General features: G+C 36.5%; 2 protein-coding genes across 2 annotated transcripts in view; one reads left to right on the top strand and one right to left on the bottom strand.

Moving 5' to 3' along the window:
- Positions 1-733, top strand: part of LOC147472551 (uncharacterized) — a 2,772-nt gene extending 2,039 nt beyond the window's left edge. The window contains exon 1 of the mRNA XM_086541427.1: positions 1-733. This exon is cut by the window's left edge and continues 2,039 nt beyond it. Coding sequence (XP_086397553.1) covers positions 1-401 — 401 coding nt within the window. The 3' untranslated portion in view covers positions 402-733.
- A 1,219-nt stretch (positions 734-1,952) lies between these two features.
- The window catches only part of beag (IC cytokine homolog beag), a 12,049-nt gene continuing 1,501 nt past the window's right edge, over positions 1,953-12,500 (bottom strand). Inside the window, exons 2-12 of the mRNA XM_086541420.1 lie at positions 8,378-8,438; positions 8,087-8,266; positions 7,787-7,957; positions 6,181-6,435; positions 5,601-5,775; positions 5,084-5,209; positions 4,464-4,717; positions 4,004-4,255; positions 3,455-3,572; positions 2,867-3,117; positions 1,953-2,533 (exon numbers count right to left, since the gene is read on the bottom strand). Coding sequence (XP_086397546.1) covers positions 2,506-2,533; positions 2,867-3,117; positions 3,455-3,572; positions 4,004-4,255; positions 4,464-4,717; positions 5,084-5,209; positions 5,601-5,775; positions 6,181-6,435; positions 7,787-7,957; positions 8,087-8,266; positions 8,378-8,438 — 1,871 coding nt within the window. The 3' untranslated portion in view covers positions 1,953-2,505. The remainder of the gene's footprint in view (positions 2,534-2,866; positions 3,118-3,454; positions 3,573-4,003; positions 4,256-4,463; positions 4,718-5,083; positions 5,210-5,600; positions 5,776-6,180; positions 6,436-7,786; positions 7,958-8,086; positions 8,267-8,377; positions 8,439-12,500) is intronic.

The following is a 12,500-nucleotide window of genomic DNA, read 5'->3' as shown; positions in this document are numbered from 1 at the left end:
CACGAATTCAAGACCTTGTTGGAAGTTCTGAGGATGAAAATCCTCAGCGAATTATAAGGGCTCGACAGTTATCAAGTTTTGGTGATCGAGAATTGTATGTAAAACTTGATGTTCCGGCAGCCTTCATTTCTGTCATTGAGAGCCTTCAAGAGTCTCTCTCTCGTATTAAGAATGTTGTTGTCACCAACCACTTTGAGTCAATCCCTCATATGACTCTCTTGAAAGTGAACCGTGCAACTGCCCGGAAAAGGGGGTCTAAAACCTTGGATTCCAGTCTCTACAGTAATTATGTTAATCAGGATTTTGGAAGTATTACATTTGATAACATTCATTTCTGTCTTATAGATGATATAAGGGCTCAGGATGGGTTTTATATCACAAGCAAAAAAATAGAGTTTTAAGAGTATCATCAATACAGACCATACTCACTGAATAAGAACAATGAATCTTTTGCACATGTATTTGAGTCACTAAAGATCACTTGCATCTGAAGAAAACTATTATCATTTATAATATCACATTTAACCATATATGTATTTGGTTCTTCAATTTTGTCATGCAAGCACACACAAAAATGCATAATCAAAATACTGATGAGAAATATAATAACAAATACTACATTTAAAAAGTACTCTTACTGTAATGTTGTGAAAAGCACTACACATGGATTAATCATAAATTCTTATTTGTGCATCTAGGTTTTGTGATTCCAAATAAATTTCCCACTGATTGAGGGGTTTTTTTTTTTATATCCTTTAACAAAGTATTGTCAATGGGAACTTAGCAGGATAAGGCAAAAAGATGTAGAAGCCTATACATCCTGTACCTTATTTATTTCTTTTACATGGAAATACTGATATTCTTTTTATGAAATCCCTTAAGCACAGTATTTCATTCCTCCTCTAAGTATTATAACAACAGGTATATCACAACTGATAAACAATAATTATGAATCAACAATAGAGAGTATTCTTGCATCTTCTGCGAGTTGCAGGGTTCTTCATAGTGTTACATTTAATTCATAATATCACTACACCCATTTATTACTTAACACTCTCTGGACGGGTGGTACAGTACTGTACCGCTCATTCAAAAGCCCAGTGGCCGGGCGGCACAGTATTGTGCAAGCCATTTAATCTAGGCCTAAGCACTCGAAAGCCCCGGCATTGTGACATTCAAGGCTGGAATGCCCCCGTCGTGAGTGGGTAAAAAAAAAAATAAATAAATAAAATAAAATAAATATATATATATATATATATATACATATATATATATATAATAAAAATCAGTGTTATAACACATTAGCTAGCTGGAGCAGTGTAATCAAGACTGTAATCATGTGGTGTGCCTATACTAATTTTTCAGTACATATTTATCTGAAGGTGAAAGCAACAAATGGATTCCTTGGATATTTCCTTTATAAATTTCACTCAAAATGCCTTTCTGATATAAAAAGAACTGAAAACTTGACAAATCTCTTTACATTTGTTGAGACTTGCTTCTTACTTTGGGTAAATATCAGCTTCTCTTTCTATACTAAAATAAATTGTTGCCAATACATAGTAACATATTACTAATATTTTCTTTGTTTTACACACAACACACACACACACACACACACACACACACACACACACACACACACACTCACACTCACACTCACACTCACACTCACACTCACACTCACACTCACACTCACACTCACACTCACACACACACACACACACACACTCACACTCACACTCACACTCACACTCACACTCACACACACACACACACACACACACACACACACACACACACACACACACACACACACACACACACATATATATATTGTAATTTAAACATATAAAATACTATGCCTTCTGTGAATATGTTTCATTCTTTCCAAATCATCTTTATATCAAAGGCCAGACCCAGTTATGCTAAAGTGGGATCAATAATCAATATCAAGGTGACTCAAAATTTATTAACAGATTAAAAAAAAAACAGTACAGCAAAACTATATTTTCATTGCTTCATTTCAATATGCAAATTATTGGTAACATCTGGCTATTCAAACTAATCTTAGAAAAGAAATTCATCCATATGACAGATACATACTGCCATTACCTAGGTCAGCTTCTACATATATAATAGTAGTGGTTATACATAATACTACTACTAATAATAAATTCAGATGATACAATAATTCATTTTTTCTTTGTACTTCCTTATGTACTTCCAGTTTTCTTGTTTTAAATTGCTACTTTTCAATTTCATTTATAATTCAGTTACCTTTACCTATATATTTCATATGTCCAAACTTGATTCCTCTTGCTAACCACCACATAACAACTCTCGACAATTATTGAAAATTAAAGTTTGTATGACACTCATTATTAGCATATTTATAAGACAATACTAACACTAATTCAAGGTCTTCTTGTAAGGCTTAATCAATCATTTTTTGTAAAGAAACCTATATATCTTCATGGAAATATACAGAAAGTAAACAGATTTTTAGTAGTCATACCTAGGTGCCTTCTCCCTGAAAAGGAAAAGAAAAATGGGTCAAGTAACCTCTTAGAAATAATAAATACATGATATTGATATGATTTATGGTGTACTAACTGATTGTTTATTGAAATAATGAAGAGGAGGAAGAAGAGGAGGAGAGGAAGAAGAGAGGAAGAGGAGGAAGAGGAGGAGGAAATGAAAAGGAAAAGTGGAAGAGGAGGAAAAGGAAAAGGAGAATAAGGGGGGCAATCATAAAACGAAGATGAAATTGAAGAAAAAGAAGGGGGAGGAAGAGGAGGAGAAGAGGGAGTGGAGAGAAAAAGAAGAATAATCAGTAGTAATAGACAGAAATATTGAAACTTACGGGCCACCAGTGTTGGCATCTGTATCTTTGCGTCTCTTAAGAATCTGCTGAATCTGCTGCCACTCCCTGTTCAGCTCGGCATTCCGATCCTTCTCCTTATTTCCCCCTATACGCCTGGTCTTCCTTCCATCTGCCATCTTCACTCCATACTGGAAGGCTGCTTTGGGCATGGCTTCTCGCTGGTTCATGTAATCACTGTACTCCTCTTGTGTGTCGAAATCCCAACGCCCAACTGGACCCTTCTTGTTACCCTGAAAATGTGGTGCATTTTGTGTCATTTTCTCCTTGTCTTTTATTATACCTAAAAGGTCATTCTTAACTAACCCTTTTTGTATTACTATTATCATTAGTGATATACTGTAACTATCAACACTGCCATTCCTCATCCTTTGCTAAAGTAAGTTACACCTTTGTGACTACTGTCTCATCAAGTGCATAATTCCTTTTACTCAATCTTACTGACCATTTCATCAACCCTTTCTTCCATTTTTCATAAACTGTATACACTTGATTTTTTACTGTATTGAAGTTGCTATAACCTTAGATCTAAACATTAAGGATGAAAAGTCTCAAACCAATGTCACTAACCATGTCCATCTTTGTGTAGTCAGCCTCATCATCAGAATCATCTATGGCATCCTGCATCTCTGCCATGCCGGGGTAGCATTCTGTGTAGTAGTCGTCACTCTGCAGCAGACTGCTCACCCTAGGTACAAAGATTTAAATTTTCTTTTAGTAGCAGTTCATGAATCTAATGTTATACATCACTATATTACTGTATTTCACCTGACATTTCACTCTTTATCATACATTGCATGTTATACAGTTACCACTTTAGAAATTTACTCAAAAAAACAGAAATTTTTATTCAATCTGTTAATGCTGGGTGACATGATATAACTTCATGTGGTGTCAGCACTTGCCACTGGGGAAGATATTACATCATAGTATTTTGTATGTGCAGCAAGCCCTGTGATCATGCATGCAGCAGCCAGCTCTGGCTATTTGCCTGGCAAATAGCCTGAGGCATTAAGCCTGTGAGCTTGAAATACCCCTGTGTCTAGACCAGGTGGAGCCAAAATTGCCCAGTCATTATCAGGTTAATTAAAAAAAATATATATAAAAAAAAAGTCTTACTTTGATTGCTGGGGCTGTTGTTGCTGTGGAAGCATTGGATGTGGTGGTACTTGTTGAGAGCTTTGCTGTTGCTGAGCCCCTTGTGGTGCCTGAGATGGCATCTTATCATTCTTAACATCAGCTGCAGTGGGCCACTGACCCTGCAATCTCTCTTCTGCTGCTCGCATCTCATTTTTCACCTCCTCGTGTGCAGACCGACTGAAGTATGACCGAGGCTTGTGGTCCCTGTCGTGATCTCTGTCTCGATCATGCCTATAATAAAGGGAGATCATATCATCATTCTTCATTCAGTAAAGTATGTTATAGCTGTTATGAAGAAAACCTTGAAACATTTCAATAGTTACTTGATGCAATGTTCAGAATTATAAGACATGCATATATTAGAGCCTTATATAGTATAAAATATAAACAAATTAAAAAAATAATATACAAACAAATTCTTCTAAAGAGAGAGACTCACCTGTCACGATCCCTATCCCTATCCCTATCTCTGTCTCTATCCCGCCGGTCCTTATCCCTGTCACGGTCACGGTCTCCCCTGTCCTTGTCACGGTCCCTACGGTCCCGTTCCCGGTCACGATCCCTGTCCCTTCCTCTCTCACGGTCTCTGTCTCTGTCACTTCTGTCTTTCTCTCTGTCGCTTGCCTTCCCAACAGAGGGTACGTAATCTCCAATTTCACCATAAATACTGTCATCTGCACCAGCTCTTCCAGCCTGGAATGTATAAAAAAAACTTTTGAATAAGAGAAAGGAAAAGAAAAGAAAAATTACCAAAGAAAATATTAATCTATGTTTAACCATTAAAAAATAATTGTATAGGTCAATATTTTAGATTGCATTTCCTATTTAAATGGCTGCTCATCATAAATCCCACTTACTACAAACAATTTATGCACAACCAATAGCCCAACTATCATAAAAGCATGGGGGATTTTCTCACTTCAATTCTTAATTTCATACAAGAAAAGAAACATTAACTTATTGTATTACTAATTTCCCCTTGGGTAATTTCTACTTTTGAGGTGCTGGGCTTAGTTGTGCTACCTTTGAATTGCTAGAAGCACATCAACATATACTCACAGCTTCATTTTTGCCTTTATCCTTCTTCTTTTGCTTCTTATTTGCCCTTCCGGTGCGGAGATATGAGAGAATCTGCGTCAGCTTTTGAATCACAATATCATTGGTTGTGAATGTTGCTTGCATGTTCTGTGGATAGAAGTTCTGGTAAAGGCCTTTGTGGATAAACCAGGTACATCACATGTTTAAATTCAAATGCTCATCCAAAGAATCAAAGGTAAGCCTGGCTTTGACAGTAATCTAATGGTGGTAATTTCACTATGGGTTCAAAGAAATTAAAATATCTAATGAAATTTAGGAATCACTAGCTGTAAAGATATGGAAAGGAACTTTTATCCTTCCATTTAATAAATTCCAGAATAAAAACTACTGGTTATGTTTAATTAATGTATGCTTGAGCACTCTTTACCTATTCTCTGCATAGACTGATTTATTCATCAAAATGTTCTATTTACATGCAAATGGAAAACTAGTAATAAATCATAAAAAAAGCTTTTAAATATGAAAATGACATTCCTACCTCAATACCCTGAAGATCAGCCTTTGAGCGAATAATAGTGGTTGGAATATCGCTCTCTGCAACTTCATCATCAAGATCAATTGCATAAGCCATACGACCTGGCAGGAATAAATCTACAAACTCTGACTGCTTTGTGTTGAAGACTGCGTTGAAGATCCGTCGGCCAACATTAGTCCTGTATATGAAAGAAATATTATGTAATGGTTCACTGTCAATATGTAGATTCTGGAATCTATTTTGTACAAAAGGTCACAGAATTGGTCACTCTCCTAATTAATAACCAAGTTTTCCTCTAAAATTTTTGAACTCATACCTGAATTAGAAAGATAACATTTTAAAACACATATGCCAACTTCCTACAAAACAATTAACCCAATCCCGATGAGCCCGGCGAGAACTGGCAACCCCCTACGCCGGGCCTATGTAATATCGCCTCGGGGACGTCACACTTTGCCATGTCACATGGGTGTGACACACTGTCATCATTGGGTTAAGGTGAAGTATTCACAACCTGCCATACACATGTAAAATAACATGACATCAAACAGTGAATACATTAACACTTAGCAGAGAAAATTACTTGAAAGTCAGTTCATCTTCTTCCTGTGGTGGAGGCATTGGGGGCTGAGGTGGAGGTGGTTTCTTCTCCTTGGGCCCTTCTGTGGGCTTTTCTACTTCAACCATCACCTCTGACTCCTTCAGTTGGATCTCAGAACGAACCTTCTGCAGCAAAGCATAATCCAGACCTTTCACCAAATGGGTATGTTCCATGTCACCACCCAAGAATTTAGACTCTTGAATCATCTGTTTTCTTCTTTCAGCTGCATCCAGGCCACTGGAAAAGGATAACAGTTCATACTTCTATATATTTATTAGCTTAAACAACATGAGAATTAAGTTTAAAGTTTCATGGGGTTCTCACTATCTTTTACTTGGAAAGGAAGGCTCTAATTCTTATGGAGAAATTATTTCTAGTGAACTGTTGAACACTAATAATAAATTTTATCAAACAAATTTATAATTTCAATTATCTCTTTCACTATGAATTGTTTTAATTAATTTAACAATTACAGAATAAAATGGGGATATCCTTTAAAACCTCAGCATTATTTAATGACATATATATTGCAAATGAATCAGCATATTGATAAATTCATAAATTTCAGAACACTGTGTTTGCATCCAACTGATAAAAAAAACTTTTTTAAGTGTATTACAGCAACATCAACATATTAATAATTTTGGCATCCATAAATTGCATGTGTTTATGTTATTTACATTATACATTAATGACTTCACATTTAACCTTCATGCTAAATACTTGTTAACCCATTCATGCCGGGGTGATTCCTGCTTTCTATGGTCGTAATGCTGGGGTTTTCGAACACATAAGCCTAACACCTCGACGCAAAAACCACGAAACGTGTCAGCTTGTCATCCGGCGCGAATGGGTTAAAATTTGACTGGTAAGTGAACTATAGGCTACACACAAAAAACTGATCATCCATGTGATCATAGTTTGCACTGATAGAGGCTATATATACATATATTGTCAATAATCACACACACCATCTATATATAAGCGGAAACTATCATATTCACTTTTAAAACATGTATAACTCCATAGTACTTTATATAAGTGTTTTTAAAACAATCTGCATTAAAAAAAATAAAAAATAGAATGGAATAAACTAAAAGACACTTTTATATATGTCTTATAAACCTATATCATAGTCCCCCAGTCTTGCATTTTGAACAAAAATAGTCACGGATTTAAGGTCCTCACATTTGTAAATGTTAGCAGTATACTTCATCAACTCAACTCCCAGAGGTTTACTCAAAACTCTCAGATAAGGTTACTTTTATTCTTGATAGTAAGGAAAATCAATCAGTTTTGATTCTGACTCACAGATCTATTCAGGATTTCTAGCACTGCCATCCTAACTTTGAATGCTTATTTGATAATAATGACTGTACATGGGACACTATGATGGCAGAGGAAAAATGTTATCTACTATCTCTTTTTGCTCATAATGTGTCTTTTAACCTATGGGCACCATGGAATAGATAGCACTTTTTACTGGTATATTGTAGCCCTATATACACATTACTTGGGTGAAGACCTTACTGTTGTCAATGGAGATACATAATATACGAAAAATAAAAATTAAGAAAATGATGCTTACGACTTGAGGTCAGGTGCCACAGCACGGTAGCCTCCCATGCCAGCCTGAGAAGGATCCTCTGCCTGGTAATCTGGATTCTTTCCATCTCGTCTTTCCTTGGCCCGGTCACGGTATTTCTCCGCGAGCTCTGCCATTTTCTCCTCTTCTTCCTTCTTAATCTTAGCATAATAACTGAAAATAGTTCAGAGATCATGAATATAAATAATTCATTCAATAAAGAAAAATCAAGTGATCTCACCTGGCATTATTGATATTCTTCACAATGCAAACTTTAAAAAATGATGATAATAAACAACACACCTTTTCTTCTTTTTTCTTTCAGCTGCACGTACATCATCTTTATTCTCTCTTCTCTGTGTTGGTGGCTCTGCACTTGAGGTCTTTGCACCCACTGAAGACACAGGTTCTTTCTGACTCCCCGCAGGAGCACGGGGAGTCATCAGCAGCTTTCGGAAATCGGCATTTGTGAGACGCTGTGGCCTGGGAACCGTGAAAGATTAGTACTATCTACTGTCTGAGGATATGACCTTTTCTCTTTCTCTTTCAAATTACAGGCTATATCCAGATGATACTTCAATTAATTTCACTTACCTCTCTTCTACTATAGTTTCCCCTGGGGGTGCCAGGGGATTTGAAAATACTTCTTCACCACCTGAAAATAATAGAATGAGGTCAATAATTGTATGCAGTGGTAGTATAGTAATTAATATATACTATAACCCATTGCAGACGGGTGGCAACATATTGGTGCCATGAGTGTTTTTGACATGCAAAGCACATAAGGTGTCACTCACTGCCAGTTTGGCCATTTTGCCATGTGGCACTAGGAGTGAGGAAGAGGGTGTTTATAGTTGTAAATAGTTTGTTTTTCTTTGTTACAATAAAATTAGTTTCACCTAACTTCATGCCTCTTTTAAATTTTTTGTGACAATGATGTTACACTGAGTATACAGTGTATATTCCTCACTTATGGAAACTAAAAGACAAAACTGTAGGATTTGTTTGTCTAAACATTATCATGGTCATTCCAATGCCTCCTTTGACCCATTGCATATGGGTGTCATGAATGACATACATGACACAGGAGCTTTGGCCTGACGACGGGTGTCATGACGTACATAATGTTTGAGGATTTTGGATTACTGTACTATTTTTTTTGTGCTATGAGTATGGAGTGGATTGCTTATGATTATTGCAGTCATAATTACTATAATTTATATTAAGCAAACCTAACATCCAAAACCTAGATGGCACCACTTTTTTCTAGCACCAGCAGGAGAGAGAGCCTTGAATGGCACTCATCTATAGTCTCTAGCAAGCACTATCTTTATAGAGCGATGGCACACAGCAAGTTATTGATCTCTTGCTGTGTACTGCTGATGAAGGATGTGTAAGCAGAACGAGAAGAGGAAGGGGACTCAATCCATGCCCAATGTCTAAAATGTGTCCCTGTGCCAGTACGGAGGCCCTTTACTGTGGCACTCACAGTCATAAGCACAGGTTTACTTCCTCTTCCCTACCTCTTCATTTTATTTTCATTGTAGATGGTTATATTTTTCGCATTTGTTCATGACAGTACATAAATGTAAAAAAATAAAGTTGCTTTTTGTCCTCCCATAATACAGTAATACTTCTATTACACTGAGTATAAAGAAAATAATGAGCTGATATGGATCCTATACTACAATTTTAGTCAACTGCAGCATTGACAGAACCTGTCACATGACACATATAAGTCTCTCAATACAATAAAACACAAAAATAACTTTGGTTTTACAATGAGTGACTGAAATAGAGTGGAAAAATTCAAAGTATGTTGTGTGAAACTGCCTTTCTCTAAAATATAATCCATCCTGGGGAATGGGCAAGCGAATCTATCCTCCGTCCACAATGGATTAAGTCTCACAACATGAGAAAACACAAAAAAGTGGAGAAGATTTTCAGTCCTCTCATATAAAAAAAACAATCTAAAAAGATGAGTGAGGGTGATTATCCAAAACAGACCACTAAAATATAAAGAAAAGATAATAAAAAGGTAAAAAAATAGTTTGTATAATACAAAGGTAAACCAACAACTGCTTATTAAATTTCATGGATCTACACTGTGATCTCCTTACTTCTCACTTTCACAGCAGTTAACAAATGGTCTTGAACTCATTGCAAAAGGGGACAGATTTGCTTGACTGGTTCTCAGGACAGGCACTAGTCCTATCTGCAAGGAACCTCAGATGGGTTTTATTTCAGAACAAGGGAGCTTTATCCAATATCGCGACTTTTCCCTCTCTTTCATTCACTCATTATAATACTAGAGCCATATTCATTTTTCATTTTTATTTCTATCTTGCGAGACTTTTATGTGCCATCTGACAGTGGCTATTGATGGTTTAGTAGACAAATATTAGATTATAGGGTCCATATCAGCTCATTATGTTCTTTACTCAGTGTGATAATGGCATTACAGTTTTATGGGAGGACAATCAGCAACTTTATCCTTTTAGTATGTGTGTACTTTTATAAACAAATACAAAAGAAGTAACCATCTCTGATGGGAATAGATGAAGAGATGTTGAGGAGGGAGGGAGATCTTATGACTGCATATGCCACAAGTATAAGGCAGCCATACTGGCCAGAGGTCAGCATCTTGCTGTGTGTATCACTCTCTGAAGATAGTGCTTGGCAGTGACCATGGATGGGCACCCTTCAAAGCTTTCTTCCCTGCTGGTGTTATGAGTGAGTAGTGCCATCTATGTATGGGATTTTAAAGTATACCTATTTTGGTAAATATTACAGCAATCATAATAATCATAATTGCAACTGGCATCATCAGTCACTAATAGAGAAACAGTGTGATCCACTCTCTCCTAATGTCAAATATGCTATGATGACTGTCATCGTGTATGTCATGCCATAAACTTATGCAAGATGTGTTAGCCCGTCAGCAATGGGTTATCAAATTCAGTATATTCATATTGTGGAGATTTCAAGATTTCTTTCTTTTCATTCTCTTAACCCATTGGTTGCGGTTTTAATAAAATATGTATACAGTCGGATGGCAGGTTTACATTGTCTGGCACAGTGCCATCCGCGTCTATGACCGACTCTGCCTTGGCAGCAAATCATGCCATCTGCTGTTAATGGATTAATAAGGCTTGGTAATCTGTGAAAGCATCAAATTTTCAAAATTGCCCCTGTGGTACTTCCTCTGGAAAAGACCAACAAACCACAGCGTGTATTCCTCCAAGATAGTTTGTATACCTCCTTGGCAATTTTTTATCAAACAAATACCCAGTCTAGGCATTTACTTGCCAGAATATATATGATGGAGGATTGTTGGCCTTTTCTGAACTCTGAAGTTAGGACATCACTTAATACAGTCTTATCATGGATATCCTATTACCTTACAAAGTAACCAGTGGGGAAAAAAAGGTGGAACTATGAAAATTTGAAACTTCCTCATACAGGATGCTTAGGCTTTTGCTGCTTGGTGAGCTCGCAAAGCAGGCAGCAAGTGAGGGAACTAAACTGTCACTAAGTATGCAGAGGAACATTATGTTAGTTGTCTAATGTATTGCACCAATCATGGTTGTCACTTCTGTTCACTACTGATATACCCTGCTGACTATAAATTGTACTTTGCAGTTTTTGTCTTGTTTTTAAGCTTTTTCCAGTATATCTCATTGTGATGTAACAATTCAGCTGTAATATTTGCTTTCTTCTTACCACTCACATCCATACTGGTGTATAGTTATTGTAAAGGACTCATGATAGAAAGGTCAACTGTATCGTACTTTTCATCTGAACTGATGGAGTTTAGTGTGATATGTTCTAAGAAGCTATATAAAAAAGCTGATAAGAATAAATTAGCATAATATCTCTGAAGTAAATTATCATTCTAGTAGTTACAACAATTATTATAAAGGCATTCATATTTTTCCCTGTATTATGCCTGGAAAAGTTTTGTTAATAAAAAAAGCATCTAAGTGCAGTTTATCTGGATCCCACACCCTTCTTATAGAGCAGAAATGTTATTGTGCAAACACATTTGGCTTTATAATATTTCTGAAATAAATTGCAAATAAAGGTGAATTCAGTTAATGGAATCTGTTATTGATACCTCTGCAGGCCTGCTCTGCTCAAGGAGGATGAAAAGGATATGATTTTCCGTTTTCTAGCATGAACCAAATAACTAGGATTGCCGGATCTTGATTGCCATTTCTTTAAGATATGACACCCATAACTACAGTTAAACCAATAACAATGGGCATGTTTGGCTCCTCCTGGACATAATGTCAGGGTATTTTGAAATGTGCAGACCTCATGCCTTGAGCTATTTGTCTGCCGAGGTGGCAGCCAACTGCTACGTGACTGACCACCTGGCATGCTGTCCATACAATAGTCATGATGTGATATTACATGATAGAAGTAGGACCTGCCAGGCCATGATATGATATCACCTAATCCATCGTTAAAGGATTAACAACTTGGATTTGAAAGTCCTGATGGTAGGGGAGGGTATGAAATATATCAGGAAAATTAAAACAGGCTGAAAATTAATTAAAAAATGCAAGAAAGAGAGAATATATGAAAAATTAAAACTCTCAAACAGTTTCTTTACTAATATGCTGAAAAAAACACATAAACCCCTGTCTCTCTCTCACTTCCTCACTCTCACTCTCTTTTAAGCAGGCAAGGAGCAATATCAAGAAGATACAGT

Source organism: Penaeus japonicus, unplaced genomic scaffold, assembly GCF_977035675.1.
Source record: "Penaeus japonicus unplaced genomic scaffold, GWHDUDI00000001_assembly GWHDUDI00000001, whole genome shotgun sequence".
NCBI lineage: Eukaryota > Metazoa > Arthropoda > Malacostraca > Decapoda > Penaeidae > Penaeus > Penaeus japonicus.
This window is presented reverse-complemented; position numbering and strand designations above follow the sequence as displayed.